At 40.8% G+C, this 22,934-nt stretch overlaps 4 protein-coding genes across 6 annotated transcripts; 2 read left to right on the plus strand and 2 right to left on the minus strand.

Moving 5' to 3' along the window:
- The first annotated feature begins 2,844 nt into the window (after window positions 1-2,844).
- On the plus strand, window positions 2,845-9,869 carry LOC147322616 (transcription factor 7-like 1-B). Of its 3 annotated transcripts, none has more exons than XM_086307187.1 (5): window positions 2,845-2,989; window positions 6,138-6,349; window positions 8,814-8,910; window positions 9,080-9,236; window positions 9,372-9,869. In XM_086307187.1, exons 2-5 carry the CDS (start codon window positions 6,325-6,327, stop codon window positions 9,504-9,506), a joined length of 414 nt encoding a protein of 137 aa, XP_086163313.1. In that variant the 5' UTR covers window positions 2,845-2,989; window positions 6,138-6,324; the 3' UTR covers window positions 9,507-9,869. The 3 variants fall into 3 exon arrangements, 2 of the variants coding, with proteins under 2 accessions (XP_086163313.1, XP_086163314.1); XM_086307188.1 differs by lacking the exon at window positions 2,845-2,989 and adding an exon at window positions 3,839-4,600; XR_015131117.1 differs by lacking the exons at window positions 2,845-2,989; window positions 8,814-8,910; window positions 9,372-9,869 and having other exon boundaries at window positions 4,607-6,349; window positions 9,080-9,216.
- LOC147322617 (serine/threonine-protein kinase pim-1-like) lies at window positions 3,826-7,952 on the minus strand. Its single transcript, XM_086307078.1, has 9 exons — window positions 7,740-7,952; window positions 7,094-7,336; window positions 6,807-6,959; window positions 6,591-6,685; window positions 6,406-6,453; window positions 6,084-6,302; window positions 4,887-5,067; window positions 4,630-4,800; window positions 3,826-4,540 (listed from the first exon to the last, which is right to left on the minus strand). Exons 1-9 carry the CDS (start codon window positions 7,798-7,800, stop codon window positions 4,449-4,451), a joined length of 1,263 nt encoding a protein of 420 aa, XP_086163204.1. The 5' UTR covers window positions 7,801-7,952; the 3' UTR covers window positions 3,826-4,448.
- A 4,971-nt stretch (window positions 9,870-14,840) lies between the features above and the next one.
- On the minus strand, window positions 14,841-16,219 carry LOC147322618 (uncharacterized). Its single transcript, XM_086307099.1, has one exon. The coding sequence runs from the start codon at window positions 16,080-16,082 to the stop codon at window positions 14,841-14,843; it is 1,242 nt and encodes a 413-aa protein (XP_086163225.1). The 5' UTR covers window positions 16,083-16,219.
- Window positions 16,220-17,855: 1,636 nt separating this feature from the next.
- LOC147322619 (uncharacterized) lies at window positions 17,856-22,649 on the plus strand. The gene is made up of 4 exons (XM_086307067.1): window positions 17,856-18,015; window positions 19,425-19,528; window positions 20,501-21,097; window positions 21,780-22,649. The coding sequence occupies exons 1-4, from the start codon at window positions 17,967-17,969 to the stop codon at window positions 22,455-22,457; spliced, it is 1,428 nt and encodes a 475-aa protein (XP_086163193.1). The 5' UTR covers window positions 17,856-17,966; the 3' UTR covers window positions 22,458-22,649.
- The last annotated feature ends 285 nt before the right edge of the window (window positions 22,650-22,934 follow it).

Genomic DNA, 22,934 nt, shown 5'->3' on the forward strand with positions numbered 1-22,934 from the left:
CTTATTCCTGCGTCTTTTGGGATCTTACAAAGCTTCAAACGACGCGTCGACTATTAAATCAGTCATCGACGATTTTGATAGTCGACGTAATCGTGACTAGTCGACAAATCGTGGCAGCCCTAGACACAACACAGACACAAAAGGAAATCTTCTACATTGTTTTGCTGTTCACACAAGTTCTAATGCTACCCTTTGTTTCTGGAAGGAGACGATTTTCTGTCCAGTATTAAAGTTCAAAGAACAGGGTATCCGTCTCCAGTGGGCTGCTAAACAAGTTTACCAGAAAAATCAGACCCACGGTCATGTTGTGTCACTTTGAGTGATTAGTCAGCAGCAATAACAGGGAATGACAAACTGACAGACTTTGGATATAAAACAAACAATTTAAACATTTAGAAGTTAAACATCTTCTCGGATTCCTTTTGCTGCACATGTCTATGTATGTATTTGCTGTACAGTGTCATTTGTTTGGAACATTAATCTTGATGTATACATAAACATTTGATTTAAAAAACGTGTTTAAAAATGAACACTGACACAATTAAACACAACACTGGTGCACGGTGACTGCAAACAGAAGCAGCTGCTTGTATCCTCCTGTGGATACAAACCAGCAAGAACTCATCAGATCTCTGTCACTTACCATTAATGAAGTTTGGCTTTTATTAATAAACAGAGAGCACGGATATCTATGGAAGAAATATAGTATCATCAGAATTCAAGTATTTTTAGACATTGAATTTATGACACTGAATTTTTATCCTCCAAATTTCCCTGCAAAAATATTCACCTGCAAAAATTCACCTGCAAAAATTCACCTGAAAAAAATTCACCTGCAAAAATTCACCTGAAAAAAATTCACCTGAAAAAATTCAACTGCAAAAGTGATGAACTTTAATGACCCAAGCCAGAGCAATCAGCACCAGATCGAGTCGAGTGGCTCTCAGCCAATTAAATTACGCTGTTTGATCACACGACACCGTTAGCCAGCAGTGTGTCTCCTAAAAGAGAGCTGTTTAAAGGTGAGTGATTAAGTTTTTCTCCTAAATAGAGATCATTACAGAACGCCTAGTCCTACTTAAAATCCCATTTATTATTATTATTTTTTTTATCATCTACTCGAACTAAGGAAAACGTTTGACTAACTCAAAGACAATTTCCACGCCTCCCCTGCCTGACTGCAGAGGCAGTTTTGAATTTAGGAGCGCCAAGATGGCAGCGGCAAACCCTGGCGGCTCTCCGGTGAGTATATATATATATATATTTATCTTCAAGTTTGTCTTTTGAAACCTTAATTTTATTTAAATCCGTTGCTCACGTATAAAGTACACAGACGGGGTCTTTGCTCAACTCGTCTGAGGCGTGTCTCACTAAGCGCTACATGCTAGCATCCTGCTAACCGAGCTACCCTTTACATGCTGTGCTTTAGAAAATAGGATACTCGTTAAAAAAAAATACTCCGCAGATATTGATTGATAGATAGACGAACACTGCAAATATAATGTTGGAAACGAGAACGGCCTTTAGTGAAGGGGTAAAATACACCATGAATAAAGCCATAGAGTGAATGGCTGCCATGGTTGCAGAACAGCCTGATTTAATGACAAGAATGGGGAAGAGTGAGGTGAAGTGAACCACAGCCACAAAACACGGTCAGACAAGGCGGCAAAGGGGCAGTGATCTGTCCGTCAGTATGAAGTTGGTGTGTGCTTTGGTGAACAAAAACTCCAGACTGGTAGCAGGAAGATGGGAGACTCGTGTTTCACTGGAATAGTGGTGAATTAAAACATCCTTTGTTGGGGACATTTCGGTGTAAATGCATCCATACAGGCAAGACAGAGGCAGACCAGACAGTGAAGAAAACAAGGCAAACATTAGAAATATAAAAACGGAAATATAGGATGAGTCGGGGATGAGTTCCTGCCCCAAGTGGAGGAGTTCAAGTATCTCGGGGTCTTGTTCGCGAGTGATGGGAGAAGGGAGCCGGAGATCGACAGACGGATTGGGGCTGCAGCTGCAGTAATGCGGACGCTGCACCGGTCCGTCGTGGTGAAGAGGGAGCTGAGTGTAAAAGCGAAGCTCTCAATTTACCGGTCGATCTACGTCCCTACCCTCACCTATGGCCTTTACATGACTAACGTCCCCTCTTCTCCCTACCTCACATTAGCCCCCATCTTTCTTCCAGGTGGAAAAGACCCGTCACCTTCTGGGAGTGGCGGCTCCCGTGGGAACAGCTCCCACCACCAAGTCCCTGAGTGAGTCTCTGTCCCCCAGCGTGAGCTCCAGCACTCTGTCCACGTCCACCTCCGCCTCCTCGCAGATCTCCAGCACCACCTTTGAAAGCGTGAGAAGGAGCTGGCCACCAAGGTGAGAAAAACGTGGGCTTAGTGGGCGTTCTTGTTGCTGCCTTCTTCCTTCTCTGCTCGGTCTTGTTCCTGTTGTGTTGTAGTGCCTGCGCCTTCTGACACACACCTTCAATACTGAATACAACCAGCTGGTGAACAGCATCAGTGACTGCAAGGTGAGAAATAATACAAAGAAATAAAAAAATAGCCTTTCTGTGTCACATCAGGGAGTTCCTATATTGACGTCTACCTCATCCTGCTGTTGTTTCACTTCAGCTTTCTCTCATCTCACCGATCGGACGTGATCCATCCGTGACGAGCTTCAGCAGTGCCACCCTCACCCCTTCCTCTACCTGCCCCTCTCTCTCGGACTCGCGCTGTGGCTCCATGGGCCAGAAGTAAACATATTTTTAGGAACATTGACCTCGATCTGCAAACGGTTATTGACAGGTTATCTATTTGATTCTAACTTGGTGTGATTTGTGTTAAAGGACCCCTGAGAACAGCTCACGTGCCTCCAGTCCCTCCTGCTCAGACTGTGAAAACTTCCCGATGGTTCCCACTCTGGAGACCTCCTACCTTGCGCGGGCTGCAAAGAACGAGTTCCTGAACTTGGTGCCTGATATTGAAGAAATGCGACCAGGGTGAGTAATGCCATATTAACCCAAATACTGTCACTATGACATGTGTCTCACAGACCAAATGTAAGTCGACACTCATGTTCTCTAGTTCAAGCAGAAATGATGTGGATCGATTCAAATTCCTGAGCCTGGATGATTTCAGCTGGAAACAAACCAACTCTGCTTCTTCCTCAGATAATTCAATTCAATTTTATTTATATAGCGCCAAATCACAACAAAAGTCGCCTCAAGGCGCTTCATAGATACAGAGAAAAACCCAACAATCATATGACCCCCTATGAGCAAGCACTTTGGCGACAGTGGGAAGGAAAAACTCCCTTTTAACTGGAAGAAACCTCCAGCAGAACCAGGCTCAGGGAGGGGCGGGACCATCTTCTGCGACCGGTTGGGGTGAGAGAAGGAAGCAACGGTTAGAGCACCATTTAAGCACCCGCACAGTTTCAAAAGTACCGGTATCGGATAAAACCTAAACGATACCCATCCCTAAACAGAGTATAGATAAGGAATCTCTCAAATACTTCATAAAATGAGCATGTAGAAAGTGATCTAGCATTCTGAATGTTCACAATGACTCTCAGAGAGAGACCTGCTTCATTTTAAATCAGCCACTCGTGTGCCACGCCCAGAGTGCTGACCATTTGGGATGTGGAAGAAAAAAATCACGCCAAGTCAATGTTCAAAGGCAATGGTCATGGCCAGTAGTGGAACAGAAAAGCTAGTTCTGCCATCAATGGCCTGATGGGCCAGTATGGGATCTATAAAAATGAGAGACAGCTACTCCTCCCTCACCCCACTCAGTATCACTGGTATGAGGTTGAGAAGGGGAAAATGCATACAGGTCAATGCTGAACACATGAGAAGCTACTTTAAGGCATATCACCCAATTTGTAATATTGCTAAACATTTCTTAAGGCAGACGAGTCATGCTGGCTGGGTCAGTGTCATTTTTGTTGTAATTGATGTCTGGTTTGTTCTGTTCCCTAGTGATGGGTAGGGATGGGTACCAGTATCCGGTGTTCTGACATAATCCTTGAAATAGTAATAACACAGTATCCTCAGCAAAGATGAATTAAACAAGTTTTATTTTAATGGAAGTTTACTTCAAGTCTTCAGATTTTTACTGTCTTTTATTTGATTACTTTAAAGTATATGATTACATTAGAGTAATTAAATAAAGACAGTTTTGATGGAGCTCCTGAGCCAGCCCAAGCTCTCTATGAAGACGAGGAAAAACTCCCCTGGGGGGGCCAGACTGACGGGAAGAAACCTCGGGAAAGCCCATTCAAAGAGAGATCCCCTTTCCTGGGATGGCTGGGGGGGGGTTACAGGAATTCCAAAACACTGAAATTTAAAGTGGGCCAATTAAAAAAAATTATTTCCTGAAAAAAAGAAAGGTAATTCATACATCACACATAAATGATAACGTCTGAATTGTGTGTGTTTGTGTGTGTGTGTGATAGGCTTATCTCAGCCAAGTGTGATGCTGTAGCTCCTCCAGCGTCGGCCGCGTCTCCGGGACTTTGGTTAAACACGCGTCCAAGAAATCCCGGCAGTCTGGAAAGAAAGGAAAGAGAAAAAACATGAAGATGATAGTTCCAGTGGTCCAAGCCATCAGTCAGTCTTGAAGTGTGACGTTTTCTTACTTTTGGACAGATGTCTTTTGAATTTCAGGCGCTTTTTGAGGAAGCTCGTGGTGTTAAAGTCCCCGGCATGAAGCGCTTCGTACAGAACCACTCCCATTTGCCATACCGTGGTGGGTCCACACCTGTAGCAACTGCGCCCGTACCACTCGGGAGGGGAGTAAATTTCTGTACCTAATAAACAGACACAATTGCAATTTCTTCTAAAACAAAAGGCGAAAATTGTGACATCTGTGAAGAGCAAGAGCAGAATATGTTACCATAGAAGACGCGGTACTGCGACTGCTCCTTAACAAAGCAGCTCAGTCCAAAGTCGATGATACGAACACGCGGTACATCTGAGCCGGTCTCAATTAGAATGTTCTCACTCTTGATGTCCCGGTGAAAGATGTGTTTATCCTCCAGGTGCTTCGCAGCATCAACCAGCTGCTTCAGAATGACCTGGAAATAGAGCAGGGCGATATGACCAAAAATATTTATCACGATATACATTTGAAAAGTTGCGATAACGATATAACTGACGATATAACTGACACTAGACAAAATACTTTACAACGCCACAACTTTATTAGTGCAAAAAACCCCATAAATGTATTTTCACTTAAACAAGCAGCTGTTTTTTTTATGTGCATTAAAGTTATATAAAAATGTAACAGTGCAAATGCAAATTCCTCGCTGACAGTTTAACCAAAAGGCATTTCCAGTGGAAATTGGCCGACATATCCTCAGCATAACCATGTAAAATATCCACAAAGCTTAAAAAGAGGTTATACACACACAATACGGTAATATCACGTTGAGGTGCAGTACGTATCACTCCGCGAGGCGCCTGCCTACGATAGCCGTAATGCTCCAACAATCCATCGAGCGGTGCGGCTTTGTAGCTTAGCAAAGTCGCCGTGTACATAAAATCGTTTTGAGGTCAGTAAACACAACCAGAATTCATACATAAGGCACACGGGATTATAAGGGGCACTGTCGAGTTTCAGAAAAATCAAAGGATTGATTTTAAGTGTGCCGTATTTTCCAAACAACACGGTAATAACGGCGGCCCGCTAGCATGCGCTACCAAAAATCGTGCTTTGTTGTGTATCTGACGGACGAAAGCTAAACCAGTTCCACACCACTAAAGTTGCAGCATTTTTACAAACCAGTTCTGGTTCATCCGTTTCATTCAACGATCCACTTTTGCTCTTCTCTTTCTGCGTCACCGCCATCTGCGTATGTAAACATAGGCACTGCGCATGCGCGTTTTACCTATTCTAGCGCGATATTTCATTTTCCTATCGTTGCCCAAAATTACACCGGTATTACCGTGAATGGTATGATATAGCCCAGCCCTACCTGGAAACGATGAAAAAGACAATAATCAATCAATGGGTTAATGTTTCTCTAATACTCTGTGCTTTGATTGAATGATGTACAGTCTAAGACTCTTCTAAGGCAAGTCAACTTGCCTTGGCCTTGTCCTCTGGCAAAAATCCTCCATTTTCTTCTATGTATTTATCCAGGTCCACAGCGGGGACAGGTCTCTCCATCACCAGGATCAGCTCTCTGCCAAAGTCAAACCACTCCAACAGAGACACTGGGGCTGATGTTTCCACTGATCCATCTGCTTCAGCTGCAAGCTTCAGCATGATGGCAACTTCCACTGACACATTCTTCCCGTTATCATCCTGAAATATTTCAACAAAGTGGATGATGAGGCACAGACGTTCCACAGGTGAACGCTGCATGCAATCCACTAATGTAAAAACAATTCAAGTCTTGCACATTTACCTTCACTTTGCAGTACACTTTCCCCTTTGGGATGTGTTTGATGGCCACCTAAAAGACACAGGGCATTGATGAGCATTTCCTCAGTATGACATCATTAAAGGTGTAAAACAGCATACATCTCAGCTTACGATATTATCCCTTATCTGCATTACTGCCTGTCTTACTACCACCATCTGAACACTTACTGGTAAATGATCCTTTATGCGGTAGCCAGCAAACACTGCTCCACAGCCTCCTTCTCCAAGCCGGTGCTCCTCCACGTATCTTGCTTGGAAGTCACCTAAACAGACAAACACAAATTGGGTTTTACTACAGCTGTCACACAAATTACTCTCTGCTGTACCCTAAATGTTCATTTTGCTCTTCACCTGAATATAAAAGCTAAGCTGCTTGCTACTTACGTTTCTGTTCAGCCACTGACTTTTTGGCAACGGTTTTGGTTTTGTCCTGGTCCACGTTCTTTTTCTTAGGTGGGTCCCTGGTGTCTCCCGCAGCTTTCCTTTTGCCAGCCTTTTTGTTTTTACTGCAGCTCTCTGAAATCTCTATGCTGCAGTCTGCAGATGTGGAAAACACCAAAAGCACATCAGCTTATTAGATAATAGACACAAATATCTCCCAAACACTAATATCTTCAAACTAGCAACCAGATGTACACTTAATCTACCCCTCACTCAACTAATTAGCCTACCTTTACCAGTGTCCAACCAGGAAGATGCCTGCCCCTTGTCACCGCTCACATGCTCAAGAAGTTTACGCTTTTTTGCTGTATTGGTTGTCCCCGCTTCATCTTGTTGGACCTTTCGCTTGACTCCCCCGACCACATGAGCATCTGAGCTGGTGGAAGGACCAGCCTGCTCAGTGACCCTCCTTCTTTTTATGGGGGTCGTTTTTTCAGGACTGGCCTTTCTTTTAGCCATCCTGCTCTTACAATCTATAAACAACAACAACACATTAGTGAAAAAGAGCGCTCGACATCAGGACTAGAAGGATTTTGATGTCATTGAATTTTAAATTAGTATTGCTTACAATATAATAACAAGTTTATCCTTTTGATAAAAAACACACCAACACCATACTAGGTCTACTAAGTCTAGATACTGATGACACTTGTTGCTCTGTTTTCACTGCTCAGTCCAAGAATAAACTTGTCACATTATTTTACCAAAAGACAAAGTGCCCCAGTAACCTTTCTTTGATTAGACATGTTGCACTCAGGTTAGTTTCAATCAAAACCAGGATTTAAATCCTCTAAAAATGAATCATTTTATACACAGAGCCTCAACATTGTTAGAAATGTACATTCTGTTATTTAGGGGATTTTATTTTTTACTTACTTTGATCTCCTGGATCTTTCTTATCTGCCTCAGTCGTAACTTTTCTTGTTTCCTTTTTCATCTTAATTTTTAAAATAGAAAATGTCACCTTAATGAGTGAATAGTCCTTCAAATGTCTGGATGCTTGACTTTTCTAACTAAGCTGTATAAGTCAGTTCTGTAAGTGAGCTTTAAAAGTAAACTCCGGAGTCTATGGCAACACAACATTAGAACCTTGCCTTTTAGTGACATCACTAAAAGGCAAGTAGTTTAAAGAAAAACACTCTGGCATTTCATATAATTCAGTAATTTCACATTAAACTTTCTTTCATTATCCTTTCATTATTTGTTTAAAGACTTGATGTGTGGATGCTACTATGAAGACTTCTAGTTGAGCAAACACTAATAAACACTGACTAGTTTATCTGAGATAAAATATAACACTTTTTTATTAAGTCAGTGTTAACTCTGTTTTTTTCTGTTAGGATCATTCAATAGTATCAGAAGAGAAAAGAAAAGTATGTTTTGTTTTGTTTTTTTTCTTCAAGATCTGTTCACATGTACTTAGCAAGAGTGAGTACACAGCGTTAAAAAATGGTACTTAGTGTAGTGAGGAAGGCGAAAAGCAAAGAGAGCATATGAAGGTAATATTGAAGAAGGCGCAGTTTTGAAGTGGTGAAAGGCAAAGGCATGAGTGCAAGCGTAATAAAAGGTAATAGGAGAGATGTCGAGCAGGCGGAGGACTTGGCTGGAGCAGGAAAAGGCAAAAGGGGAAACGCGAGTGCACGTCTGAAACTTCTTCACTGTCAGTGAATCCTAATTCTTAAGACTAACTAAGAAGAATAAATCTATGTATGAATGTCGTTTTGAGCACATCTCCTCTTTCTACTGATCAATTCTTCCACCTAGTGGATAGATGATAGTATTGCAGCTTGTCTCGTCACCTGTTGTGTGTTTTGTGTGCTCCAGAACCTGCGTCCTGTTGGAGTACTGTACGTAAAACACACAAACACTGGAGTGAACACAGCTGCTGAACATCTCTATATTCATAACTTCTTCCTGTTATCTCATATCTGTCTCCCTTCATCTGTGTAGGAACGGTGTACAGATGTATGAGTATGTCACTCCTGCTCCTCCACCTAACACCTCCACTCCAAACTAAGTTTGCTCTGCTGCTTTGGTTCACTGATCTGCAAGTATCTGTCATTTGTTTGCAGATGTCTGCAGGAATTATTGTAATGATCCATTAATGGTGCCTGATTTCATTCAGTTTTACAGCTTGTCTCGTGTTTTTGAACTGCTTCCCTCACAGTTGTACACAGTGCTAACATGTGCTCTTACTCTGTGTTTTATTCCTGAAGAAAAAGAAAGTGCCCAGCCCAGCAGGATGAAGATGGGCCATACGTCAAGAAGCCTCCAAATGCCTTCATGCTCTATCTCAAAGAGCAGAGGCCAAAGGTCATTGCTGAACTCAACATCCCTGAAAATGCAGCCGTAAATGCAGTGGTGGGACAGAGAGTAAGTGTGTAACTCTGCATACATTTATGCATCTGTTAATGTTGTCTGCTCATGTTTTTGCATGTGTCCCAGCTGTCCTGTAGTTATGTGTAGTAGCAGTGCTCACAGTGTGTTCTTATGATCTTCTGTCCACAGTGGAAGTCGCTTTCAAACGACCAGAAAGCCAGATATTTCAAGCAGGCTGAAACAGAAAGACAGAATCATGCCAAAGAGCATCCAGCCTGGTCGACCAAAGAAAACTATGTATGTCCAACAATAATTTCATTATAGACGATTGGACTGATTTCAATTGAATTAAACTGTTACTCCTGTTATTTCAACATCTGTCTTTGTGTAAATAAATGAAAAAACAAACAAAAGATGCTTCTGTCATAAGTTACAGCAGGATGAAACAACCTTCATGTAGTTCTTGTTTTTAACACTGCAAACCTTCTTTAGTTCTTTTGTTTCCTTTCATATTCAGCACACATCTGTCAGTGTCCACTAACTGTCAGGGAAAAGCCAGATAAAAACACTGTGGGGTCTTTTGGGACACGTGCTCGTTGGGTTTACTCATAGATATCAGAAATGATCTGTTCTGTATTCAAAGGATACACGAAGGACGTTTGTATTAAATGCAATATAGCGACTGATCATATGCTGCTTTCTTTGGGGGCTTTTCACCAACATGTTACACAAATCCAGTTTCTAACTGAAAAGAAAATCCTTCACCATTTTCTAATCAAATTCCCTGGTTTCCCATGTCAGAGATGTCATGGCTGAAAGGATCATCGCATATTGAGCTCAAAGCTAAACTCTTGTGTAGGGCCTCTTTCCATGTTGTACCATTCATTTTAAAAAGTCCTGGTAACAAGAGACAGAGGTGACTTGATGTATTACAGTTACTTCCCAATTTACAGAAATGATGTGACTTCTGACATTTTCCTAGCAGGAAATGTGCTACTGTGGGACACTGAAAGAATAAACAGCAAGGCACGTTTTGTTTTAATAACTTTTCTTTACTTCATTTGTATGAACTAGGTTTACCTTACAAAATCTTATACTGTATATAATGTTTTATGTTTAATTCATGTCAATGTCAGCTCGTGTTTACTCGGGTGAGCAGTACCGGCCCACAAAGAGAATGCTCTTGGTGGGTTTATGTCGGATGAAGAAGATGAAGTGATGGTCAAAGAACATTTCAAAGCCCACACTGAGAAGTTGTTCAGAAAAAGAAGTTGAACCTGACCAAGATGAAATCCAAAATTGGGAATTAATTGTTTTATTGTATTATTTTTAATGTCACATATGGTGCTGTGTAATCCGTGTATGTATTATGTGTCTCTGCTGATGTGTTTCATGCCTCACTTTCATTTTACTGTAATTAGGCTAGTTTTAAGTTTCTTGAGTATTCTGATAAGGATACTGTGTAGTATGATTTGCAAATGAAGAGGAATCAATTAGTCTTAAATTAATTGACTAAGAGAAATGAAGCGTTGGAAGAATGTTATGTTGATGACTATGAGGTTTCTGGGGTTTATTCAATAGAGCAACAACTGTGTGGGATCTTTATACAAATTCTTATATTCTATTTAGAGCTTGCTTTAAAGTATGTTAGCAAAAAAACAGCGCACGCATTCGTTTTCACGATTTTTGTTCTTCTTTAGTCATTGGGTCTTTTTAGGTGGTACCTCCAGGTACCACAAGGGGGAATGTGGTGGATTTTTGTGTGATATGTATAACTATACACTATATATCTATGTGCACTGAACATATATATTTTAACTTTCATGTAGAGTCTTAAGCACAAGACATTTTGCTTCACCATGTTTATTAAGGTGGTGCAGTAACAGGGCAGTTAATGCTGCTGAGAGTTCTCCTGCCTAACTCGCTCTCCAGCTAACTAACCTTCCCTAACGTCTTTCATGCAGCACATGTCTGTATCTATTTTTTCTACTCTTTTACAGAGCATCTTTTTGACTGTCTTGATTTTAATTGGATCTAAAAGGGTTGGATCTCCACATCGTTGGTGGAAGAAGATTATCAGGATGGCTTCAAAATTTGCGACTACAGCCCCTCTTCTGTGGAACCAGCTTCCAGTTTGGATTCGGGAGACAGACACTATCTCTACTTTCAAGATTAGGCTTAAAACTTTCCTCTTTGCTAAAGCATATAGTTAGGGCTGGACCAGGTGACCTTGAATCCTCCCTTAGTTATGCTGCAATAGACGTAGGCTGCCGGGGATTCCCATGATGCATTGAGTTTTTCCTTTCCAGTCACCTTTCTCACTCAGTATGAGTTAATAGACCTCTCTGCATTGAATCATATCTGTTATTAACCTCTGTCTCTCTTCCACAGCAGGTCTTTTATCCTGTTTTCCTTCTCTCACCCCAACCGGTCGCAGCAGATGGCCCCGCCCCTCCCTGAGCCTGGTTCAGCTGGAGGTTTCTTCCTGTTAAAAGGGAGTTTTTCCTTCCCACTGTCGCCCAAGTGCTTGCTCATAGGGGGTCATATGATTGTTGGGTTTTTCTCTGTACCTATGAAGCGCCTTGAGGCGACTTTTGTTGTGATTTGGCGCTATATAAATAAAATTGAATTGAATTGAATTGTGTTAACTTGTGTAGTTACACAAGTTACACAGGCAGAATGCCGTGTGAACACTGTCTCCAGGTGGAAAACAGAATGAGCGATACACCTGCTGTCAGGCCTGCAGGGTTTCTCCCTGTGATGTTCTTCTCTGTCTTGTGGTTGACATTTTTTTTTTTTTACTGGCACAAATAATTTGTGGGGCGTCTTATTGTGACACCTGATTGTTGTAGTATTTTTAAAATGGCTGTGCAAAAAAATAAAAATAAGAACCCCAGATGCATTGCCTGCATTTTTAGATGAATAGTTGTATATAACATTATTATTTACAAAATTTTTGTTTAATTTTAATTTAAAAAAATTACCACTTATATTTGCATTTCAAGTTATGAAAATAATTTACTAAACATGTCTGTGGTTTTTATAGTAAAGAGAAAATATAACTACTACTAGGGTTTTATGTGTTTGTGTGATTTCAGACCAGTTGTTTTAATAACTGTAAATTTGGACGTGTGAGGTTGTGCTGAAAAGAATGATACCAAGAAAGACAAGGTAAAAAAACAACAACAATCAAAAGCAGCCAAAAATGGCCAATTATATTTTGGACCTCAGAATATTGACCCAACAAATCATGAAAAATGAGGTTTCAATAATTGTTTGTGACAGTGCAGCTTTCTGGCAGTAGTAGTAGTCAGTACAATTTGATTTTTTTCTAACAAAAACAGTATGAAACTTAAGTTAGACTTGTGTTTGGAAATGAGCCCCCGCCCAGTGTTGTGTAGCTTTCTGGATTTTATACTTATTGGTTACATATTTATTTATTATACAGGCTATACAGTACACACATTTTATGTAACTGAAATGTTTAATTATGTGGGCTATAGAAAATAATTAAGTTATAGACCATATTTATATGAAACATATGCTTAATGTATATTAATCATATGTAACACCTGCATATGTCTTTAAAACAAGGCTTTGATTTTGCCACCCCATTTGATTTCCATGCCAGCCTGGAAAAATTTCTCTAGATCCGCCCCTGGACCTGTCCTGGACCAGCAACACCAAATCAGTGACTAAAAGAGCTCAGCAGCGACTGCATTTTAAGAGACGACTGAAGAAGGTGCACATCCCCAAACCCATCTTTAATACTTTCTACAGAGGTACCATGCAGAGCATCCTAACCCGCTGCATCACAGTCTGGTATGAAAACTGTCATGCGTTCAATCGCAGAGCCCTCCAGAGGATTGTGTGGACCGCACAGCGTGTTATTGGCAGCTCTCTACCCAGTCTACAGGATATTTACACCTCACTGGGAAAGCCACTAGCATCATGGCTGACCCGCATCACCCTTCCCATCAACTGTTTACCACACTTCCCTCCAGAAGACGACTGCGTCATCAGGAGCAGGTCGGCAAGATTGTGCAATAGCATTTTCCCCCAAAGCAGTTTGGCTCCTGAACACCATGGTTCCCTCCTCCGCACTGAAAACTTCTCCACACACTTCTTGGACTACATAATACTCTCCTCTAATTATTATTACTATTATGATGTGAACATTTTGTGCACTTAAATCTTACTGTGCTAATGACCCCTGCATCAGCACCTTGTTTGGAATAGCAGTGGAGAAGACATAGATTCAATGCTGCAGACGTCTGAGCAAAGAAAGCTTCTAGAAGAGTAAAGACTAGCTAGAAGAATGAAGATTCACAGAGTAAATGTGAAAATTCATCACAGGGCTCTATGCACTTGATTAACTGACCATGAGCAAGTTTGCTAGTCTGGAGCATTCAGATCCACCACAAAGACTGTTCAGTGCTCACAGAAACTGCACAATACCCAAGAGCTGCATCTGAGCCTCTACAGGCCTTAAACAGCATGTTAATGTTCAAGACAGTTTAATTAGAAAAAGACAAAACAAGTATGGTTGGTCTGGAAGGGCCGCCAGGAGAAAGCTTCTTGTCTCTAAAGAGAACACAACAACTCAGTTGAGGTTTGCAAATTTGCCCTTGAAAGCTTCTGGAGCAACATATTTTTAAAAGATGAGACTAAAGTGGAGGTTTGGTCATAATGCACAGCAGTAACTTCAGCAAAAATCAAACACAGCACAAACACCTCAAATCCACTGTCAAGTACGCTGGTTCAATTGTGGTGATTTGAGCTTGTTCTGCAGACACAAGCAATAAGCACCTTGCAGTCCACGAACTCCTCTGTATGCCAAAGTTTTCTAGAGTCAAATGTGAGGCCGTCTGTCCAACAGCTGAAGCTTCTCCTAAATTAGGCCATGCAACAGGATAATGAGCCCAAGCACAGCAGCAAATCTACTGCATGGAAGTCCAGACCTCAACCTGACAGAAATGCTGTGTATAAAGAAATGCTTGCAAATGTTGATGAATTGAAGTTATTGCTGCTAACTGCTGCTTCTGTAACCGACTCAATCATAGAATGATTATGATATTGAAAAAGACAAATGCCTGAATCCTAAATTGTGGATATCCTTTTGTTGTGATCTAAAATGTAACACTAAATGTGATTAAAACACTAAAAATCTGGACTCTTGGGCTCAACAACTGTAAGGATCACCAGCCCGAGGAAAACACAAAATACACATGACCCGGTGACAAAGACAATTCATTCTTGAATGAAGACATTGATCTGACTTTTTAAAATTTTGCCAATTGTGTTTATTATTAAATTATTGAGGAAATAGAAAGGGGGGGAGGGGTTGTAAAGAAGAAGGTAAAGGAAAGGGATAGAAAGGAGGAAAGAGATAGAGGAGAGAAAACCCCAACAATCCCCTCTGAGCAAGCACTAGGTGTGACAGTGGATAGGAAAAACTCCCTTTAAAGGAAGAAACCTATGACAGAACCAGGCTCTAGAGGAGGCAGTCAACTGTCGGGACTGGTTGGGGGGTGAGGGTGAAAAGAGAGAGAGGGGGGGGAGGGAGGGAGATGGGACAGGTGATAGCAGTTAAAGGGAGACAGGGGAGGGAGAGGTGTCAGGAGAGAAAGGGAGAGAAAGGGAGAGGAGAGGTGAAAATTAAGATGGAACAGACGAGGTGACATTAGCAGTAGAAAAAGTAGAAAAAGTAGAAAAAGCAGGAGTGTCCCTCCTCCAGAAGAAGCAGAAGCGTTTTTTCTTCTTTTCCATGAGCTTTTCCACGAGCACTTTTTTCTCTAGGATGAGGGTTCTCAACTGATCGATTGTTTCTGCATTCTCCTGCTCAAGTCTCTTGCATGTTTTCTCCACTTCTTCTAATTTGGCTTGTTTGTCTTCGAGCCTTTCTTTCATTTCTTTAGATGTTGCCTCCTGCATTAGCTTTGCCTCGTGCAGCTCTGTATAACTCTGTTGTAATTTGTTGTGTGTGTCTTCCAACTGCTGACTTCTGCTCTCGATTTCTTGAAGTGAACACTGCAGGTCTTCGTTTGTTTTCTCTAGTTGTTGCTTTAGCACCTGTATCTCAGTGTTTTTGCACTTCACGTTGTCTGAAAGTTCCTCGACTTCTGTGTTTTTTCTCAGCATTTCATTGAGCTTACTCTGCATCTCTGAGCATTGGTTTTGCAGTTTTTCCTTTTCCTCTTCCAGTTCAGGTGTTTTGTAGTTCAGTTTGTTATAAAGTTCTTGCAGGTTTTGGTTTTTCCTCTCAAAGTCCTGGAGAATTTCTTTGTCTTCTTTCTGCTTTATTTCCTGTTGTTCTTGGTCTTGAAGCAGCTCTTGATATTTGTGCAGTGTTTCATCAAGCTTTACCTGCAGCGCTCCGTATTGTTCCTGCACACCTTGGAGTTGGCACTGCGTGTCTCTCTGGTCCAGTTTTTCTTTCTCTTCAAGGATTTCTTTATTCTTTTGCAGAGCTTCATCAAGCATTACTTGCGAGCCTTCGTTGTGTTTCTCGATGTTCTGAAGTTTGCAATCCAGATGTTTCTGTTTCATGTCTTGCTGTTCTTTCTCTTGAAGGAAATCTTTATTTCTTTGCAGTGCTTTATCAAGTTTCATTTTCAGCGCTGTGTATTTTTCCTGCACGTCTTCAAGCTTGCAGTCCGTTTGTTTCTGTTTAATTTCTTGTTGCTTTTGTTCTTGAAGCAACTCTTTATTTTTGTTCAGTGTTTTATCAAGCTTTACCTGAAGCGCTTTGTATTTTTCCTCCATGCCTTGGAGTTTGCACTGCTTCATGTCCTGTTGTTGTTTTTCTTGGAGGAGTTCTTTCATTTTTTGCAGAGCTTCATTAAGCTTGATTTGCAAGCCTTTGTTGTGTTTCTCCATGTCCTGGAGCTTGAAATCCATTTCCTTCTGTTTTATCTCCTGTAGCCTTTTTTCTTGAAGAAACTCTTCATTTGTGTGCGGTCTTTCATCAAGCTTTACTTGCAGCTCCTGATTCTTTTTGTCCTTCAGCACTAGTTTTTCTAGTGCTTTATCAAGCTTTGCTTGGAGCTCAAAGTTTCTTCCCTGTCTAGGAGTTCCATTTCTTTCAACTTTTGAATATCTTCCTTTTCTAGAAGCTGGTTGAATGATTTGTCTACTTGATCAGGAAGTTGAATTTTGTCTTCCTGATCACAAAGAGGAGAGTTGGGCTTTACTGTTTTTTTTCTGTTTTCTCTGAGACATGTTTGAATCTGTAAACTGTCACTCTGTTTATATCTGAATTAACTAATTTCAAGAAACTGTTGCAATTACCTGGACTGCCTCAGCCCAGGTGATGTAACATTAGCAGACAGAGGGTTTGATGTTGCAGAATCTTTGGAGCTGTACCATGCTGAACTGAAGAGCCCAGCTTTCACCAAAAGGAAGAACTAACTGGGCCCTAGATTGCCCAATCAAATCTCTTAATGCCACCTGCCCTCTCCTACATTAACTGTGGGCTCACCTTGTAGAACAGAGTTGAGTGTGGAAGAAATGGCAAAAATATGGAGCTGAAAAGCTGAGAGAGAAAAAGAAATGATAAATAAATCAATGTGTCAAATTAACTGACATGTTAGCTGGTAGAGTGCCCACTGCATTATATATATATCATCTCTTTTTTATAATAAATAATCAAAAACTTTATTTAAACTAAGATTTTAAAAAATATGTGCAGTGATTGATGTGCTCTCAGACATGTGCTTCAATCCACACACAAATACAAAACAATCTGACCACACGTACAACTGTTTCACAAACTCTATAAAGCATTCACACTCCAATGGATGCATCAGAAAGCAGCTTGGGATTACAATCTTGTCCAAGGATATTTCGCCTGCAGACTGGAGCAGCCAGGGATCAAACCAGAAAACTTTCTGATCAAAAGCTGACTTGTGCTAAATGCTGAACGGCAGCCAACCCATTTTAGCCATTTAATGAATGTGCCATTTAATCTTGGCTGCAGCCAAGATTAAATGGCACATTCATTAATTACAGAGTTACGGATTGTTACATGGAACTCAAAAGAAATAATGAACCCATCTCGTGTCCTGTGTCTTCTATAGCTGTCTGTACTTTTACTTCCAAAGTTGATCAGCAAACAGTTTGCAGGCCTCTAATTATCAGGCTGTACTCAAGCGCTTGAATTCAACCTAAAAGCTGTGCTGTCATACAGAACCAAGTACCCTCCGCGGAAACTATAGCTAATGTCACAACTGGATCTGATGAGACAGCTATGATTTCTGGACTCGAAGTAAATAATCCTGAATCAATTTATACAACATCAGTTTGTTTGTTTTGCTTTCATAACAAATAGTTTGAGCCATATACAAATACAGAAGTGACAAATGGAAACATATTTACAATCCAAAGTCAGACTAACAGTTTTCAGTAGCACAGTCTTTTATTTACAGTCTGCTTCTCCTGGTGGTAAACCTCTATCACATGTTTGGATTAAAAATTAGGCCTATATAGCTGCTGGTTCCAGTTTAAGCAATATGTTAAAAATACTAAATTCTTCATTGATTTGAGCTGTGGGGTTTGCTATACACTGGCAGAAAATTGTAGAGTAAATGGTGAAAACAAACAAACCAAATAACAAGATCCTTGAATTCCATCTTTTTTATTAACAGAAACTCCAACAAATTTGTGCCCAATTGATAATGTTTGGGACATGAAAAGTCCAGTCCAGCAGGTGGCGGTAATGCGCCTTAAAGCTTTAACCGCCAAAAAATACAAGAGCAGAAGAAGAAGAAGCCGAGTTCCCGCTTTATGGCGTTTTTCCCTCCGATTATTGTCAAGACTGATTTAACACTTAAAGGTAAGCACCGAGCTAATATTAATCCGAGTCTAGTTAATCTTGAGTTTAGCTCCTGAATGAGGCTTTCTGTTGCTCTCCTCGGTGTCTCTTCTCAAGTTTTTGTGAACAAGTTGGAAAAAAAAATCTGACTAAATTGACTCAAGCTGCTTTAAACTAATTTACAGAAAGATATCAGCAAAAGGTTGTGAAACACAGAGAAGAAAAGAATTTATTAGAAGAAAGCTTTTAAATGAGCTCATTGTAATCAGAGTTTCTGTTGTTTTATTAGCCTGTTATTAAGGCTACTTAGCATCTCTGTGGCACCTGCACAGCTTATGAATGCAGCTTGCTAACTAAGCTAGCTAGCGCCACCCTTCTTCCATATAAGGTCACTTCCGGCTCCAAAAGACCCAACATGTTGGCGGTAAAAGTGCTATAATGAAATACATTTATGAGAAATGTAAAAATAAATGTGTTCCAGGCTAAAACACAGCTGCCTTTATCAGCGCAAAGTTGTGATGAGGCTTACTCAGATGATGGCTCAGATTTCTACACCCACTCGGATATACAGATGAAATCAAGACAAGTACATCAATACAAAAATTCACAGGATTGTTCAAAAATAATAAATTGCATGAATATAGGAAATCTTCCTCTCAGTGACTGAGTTGTCTCATTGTGTCCTCATTTTTTATAAATCAAGGCCGGAGTAACCCAACCTTAAGTCTTCATTAAGGTTTTTGTCACATAGATAGAAAATAAACTCAGAGATTAAGCGGCTGTTATAAACAGAGTGATTAGTTTATGTAAAAAATGTAGTTTGTTGTTGTTCTGGTTTATGTGCTGAAAATGGTTTTATTTGTGTATGTTCAATGTGTTAGACTTGTACATAGTTAAATATATGATCAAATAATGTTGAATCCTGGATATGGATTTGTAAGCAATGAAATTTGAAATAAGGGGGTAGGAACAAGAAAACTTCATCCTACTCCTTTTCGAGCACACACATTCTGTAGACATAGATATTTACATGAAAACTTGATGATTTTTAAGTTTTGTTATTTTTATTTTTTTCTGTTGTTATTTCAATTATATTTGCATGTTTGAAATAGATAGATAGATAAAATTTATCTATCTATCTATCTATCTATCTATCTATCTATCTATCTATCTATCATTTCTCACGGCACACGTATATTGTCGGGTTTTTTCTTGGCCAGGGCATATTTTAAAGAGGAATTGCTCTCCTGGTACTGGTGTGCCATACTGCTGAATTTGGTATCGGTGCTCAAACCTTTTGTGTTTGTTTCAAACAAGTTGTCCACCCAGGGAAGCTAAAATGTGTTCTGTGTGTTCTCAGATGAACATATGAGACACTTTGACTCTTCAGTGCAGTGTGGAGCTTAACAAAGTTCTGTTTTCTGTCCCAGCTGATCAGGAGGAGGAGAAGAGTCTGACGGAGCAGCAGAGGAAATTTCAGCTACTTGGACTCAGCTCAGCCACTGCAGAGAAAACAATGAGCTCAACACAGAAGGTGACAGATACTAGTGTTAAGAAATACTCCATTAAAAGCTGAAGTACTGATATATATATTTTATGCTAAACTAAATGAACCTTGTGCAATATTAATGTAATGTAGAAATAATGTATACAATGTATACAATGCCTACATCTTAGACGGTGACGTTGCCTCTAAACATCAAAATGAGCAGGAAGATGTTAAAGTGGGATTCAGCAGGATTCAACCCTAACATCAGCTGTAGTGGCTCAGTGTGGGGAAAAGGGTCACAGCTCACAATCATTTCTATTGAGAGCTCCAGTAGATTTTTTTAATGTGCAGGCTGTGATCAGCTGACCTGCTGCTCTCTGTGAATTCAACCAGATGTCAGCAGATGTTTCACGAGTTGTCCTGGCTGATTTCCTTTCTCTACACTGACAGTACACTGTCTTTATATTAGACACTAAACTGTTGGTATGTGGGTGGAGCTCAGTGAATGAATGTCAGCATCATGAGCTTAAGTTTAAGTTAATCTCTGCTACACTTGATGTAATCTAACTCTGACATGAGCACCACAGTCACTGTGCACCAGTCACACACTGTTCTTTACTTAAATCCATCACATTACAGTAAACTTGCCTGCTTATCCTGCACTAACCTGCAGAGGATTTTACTGCAGTCTTTACATCACATTGTGAGACAAACTGCACACAAACAGTTTGTGTGTTTACTGATGTTTGTTGGGCTGATAGAATCGCTGCATTTGAAATTACCTGCCACATAAAAAATATTACTCCATTTATTCTCGCTCGTCTTCTGTATTGCTAACTAGATGTTGAAATACCGCGACCGCAACTTATCAGCACCTGCAGTCGTTCAGGTTCTGGTGGTGTTTGGTGCCACACTCCACCTTCAGGTTTAAAACTAGTGTTAATGGAGGGAGTTTGAAGCTTCAGTTTGTTCAATGACTGCATTTCACTCACTGACTCTGTATCTCTGTCACTGCAGGACCAACATGGACCGAGAAGTCAGCACTCTCAGGAGGCCGACAAACCTCACAGAAGCAAGAGAGAGAAAAAATACACCTGTGACGAGTGTGGGAAGGATTTTACCTGGAAGTTTAAACTAAAACAACATCAGCTCATCCACACTGGAGAGAGACCGTTCAGCTGTGACTTGTGTGGAAAGTCGTTTTCCTGGAAGAATTCCCTGAAAAGACACCAAGTCGTCCACAGTGGAGTTAAAGCTTACAGCTGTGATCAGTGTGGCACAGCTTTTACTCGAAGTAGCAACTTACAGAGTCATCTAGTTACCCACTCTGGAGTTAAGGCATACAGCTGTGACATCTGTGGAAAAACCTTCAGCCAGCTATGGAGCCAAAATATACACCTACGCATTCACTCCGGAGAAGATGTGTACTGGTGTGATCAGTGTGGTAAATACTTTACAACAGACGCACAGTTACAACACCACATGTTTACCCACACTGAGGAGAGACCTTATCAATGTGACCTGTGTGAGAAGACTTTTAAAACTCCACAGTACCTGAGAAAACACCAACAGATCCACACCAGAAAGAGACTCTACAAGTGCAGTTACTGTGAGGTTTGTATTTTTATTTTATTCTTGTAAGTTCAGTCTGACTGTTTGGAACAAGTCTGCTCATTAAATTGTGTTAGCATGTTAGCACTTCTACTGCACCGAAGAGTAGCTCTGAGCCATTATTCAGGTTTTCATTTCATTTAAGTGTAAGTCAGATGTTACTGTAATATTAAATAAGTATTGCTGTAGTATTATGGTGGTAGTATTGTAAATGGTAAATGGCCTGTATTTATATAGCGCTTTTCTAGTCCCTAAGGACCCCAAAGCACTTTACATATCCAGTCATCCACCCATTCACGCACACATTCACACACTGGTGATGGTAAGCTACATTGTAGCCACAGCCACCCTGGGGCACACTGACAGAGGCGAGGCTGCCGGACACTGGCGCCACCGGGCCCTCTGACCACCACCAGTAGGCAACGGGTGAAGTGTCTTGCCCAAGGACACAACGACCGAGACTGTCCAAGTCGGGGCTCGAACCGGCAACCTTCCGATTACAAGGCGAACGCCCAACTCTTGAGCCACGATCGCCCCTGTAGTTATTGTAGCCCAGTAAACTGAGTGTGTTAATTGAAACAGTAAAATGTAATTGGACGTCTGCAGAGATGCTCTTTATTTCAGGCGACTTTCAGGATAAAAGTGTTGAAGGACTGACTTACACTGTCTTTGTGTCTTTGTTTAGAAGCAGAGCGACACAGATGGATCCATTTCTCAACCCTGTCATCGCTGTGGTGGTGGGAAAGACTTTCGTTGTGACATCTGTGGAAAAACTTTCAGTCAGCAAGCCGGCCTAAAAATACATCAACGTAAACACACTGGAGACAAACTGAAATACTGCAAAGAATGTGGGAGAAGCTTCCCCACATCAAGTGACTTAAAACAACATGAACTCTTTCACAGTGGGGTCAAGAAGCACCTCTGTGATCAGTGTGGGTCATCCTTCACCACTGCAGGTCACCTTAAAACACACAAACGAGTCCACACAGGAGCGAAACCATACAAGTGCAGACACTGTGACAAAAGCTTCTCACAGTCAGGTAATTGTAACGAGCATGAACGTACACACATGGAAGGAAACTACAGCTGTGAGCAGTGTGACAAGAGCTTCAGTAATCTCAGTTCATACTCTGCACACAAACGATCCCACGTTACTAATAAACTGTTTCACTGTTACCAATGTGCCAAAACATTCACTTCATCATCTGCTCTGTGCAAACATCAGCGCGATCACGCAGGGCTGAAACCGTTCCCATCACAGGATCAGAGTGAATCTGAAGAGAGAGAAACATCCTCTGGTTTCAGAGTCCAACTTAAAACCCTGGAGATCAGGCTCCACAGAGTTCAGGTCGGCTCTCCTTAAGTTTAAGTTAAAGTTCAAATGAGGCTATGAATCAAACTTCCTGTAGTTCCATTTTAATCTTTATAAATTGTTCTTCTGTTTGTGTTCAGTCGTTACCTTTTTTTTTCAGTGGTTGGATTAAAAATCAGTTTTCTGTTGTTCAAGTTTTTATTGAATGTATTTTGTTAAATAAAGTTAAAATATTGTTAAATAAAGAATTGTTTGAACGACAAAGATTTTGAGCCATGATGTCATTTCCTGTATTTCAGAGTAAAGACTGAAGTGACAAATGGAAACATGTTTACAGTCATGGAATAAACACTGATGGGTCATCTGTAGGAAGTACTATTGCTGACCTGACAGACTCGACCTTGTTTACAAAGAAAGAAAGGAACTGATGACACGTGTCAGCAGAGGCTTTCAGGGTTGTTTAGAGTAGAGCTGATAGTCTTAAAGAGAACACGGGGATTATGACAATTTAACACAATGATCTGAGAA

Source organism: Aulonocara sp. 'chitande type north' Nkhata Bay, linkage group LG9 (assembly GCF_057382095.1).
Source record: "Aulonocara sp. 'chitande type north' Nkhata Bay isolate Kocher_YH1m ecotype deep benthic linkage group LG9, A_spYH_male_GT1.1, whole genome shotgun sequence".
Lineage (NCBI taxonomy): Eukaryota > Metazoa > Chordata > Actinopteri > Cichliformes > Cichlidae > Aulonocara > Aulonocara sp. 'chitande type north' Nkhata Bay.

What these genes read in the sequence shown, in the direction of transcription:
- LOC147322619 (XM_086307067.1), top strand. Translation starts at nt 17,967, where the DNA reads ATGGCGTTTTTCCCTCCGATTATTGTCAAGACTGATTTAACACTTAAA. An exon ending in CAATGAGCTCAACACAGAAG is followed by an intron (nt 19,529 to 20,500) that starts GTGACAGATACT and finishes CTGTCACTGCAG; the next exon opens with GACCAACATGGACCGAGAAG. An exon ending in ACAAGTGCAGTTACTGTGAG is followed by an intron (nt 21,098 to 21,779) that starts GTTTGTATTTTT and finishes GTCTTTGTTTAG; the next exon opens with AAGCAGAGCGACACAGATGG.
- LOC147322616 (XM_086307187.1), top strand. Translation starts at nt 6,325, where the DNA reads ATGATGAGGCACAGACGTTCCACAG. An exon ending in CTGCTTTGGTTCACTGATCT is followed by an intron (nt 8,911 to 9,079) that starts GCAAGTATCTGT and finishes TTATTCCTGAAG; the next exon opens with AAAAAGAAAGTGCCCAGCCC. An exon ending in ATGCAGTGGTGGGACAGAGA is followed by an intron (nt 9,237 to 9,371) that starts GTAAGTGTGTAA and finishes TTCTGTCCACAG; the next exon opens with TGGAAGTCGCTTTCAAACGA.
- LOC147322617 (XM_086307078.1), bottom strand. Translation starts at nt 7,800, where the DNA reads ATGAAAAAGGAAACAAGAAAAGTTACGACTGAGGCAGATAAGAAAGAT. An exon ending in AAGTGTACTGCAAAGTGAAG is followed by an intron (nt 6,303 to 6,405) that starts GTAAATGTGCAA and finishes GAAATATTTCAG; the next exon opens with GATGATAACGGGAAGAATGT. An exon ending in TGCCAGAGGACAAGGCCAAG is followed by an intron (nt 5,068 to 6,083) that starts GCAAGTTGACTT and finishes CTCTATTTCCAG; the next exon opens with GTCATTCTGAAGCAGCTGGT.
- LOC147322618 (XM_086307099.1), bottom strand. Translation starts at nt 16,082, where the DNA reads ATGGATTTCAAGCTCCAGGACATGGAGAAACACAACAAAGGCTTGCAA.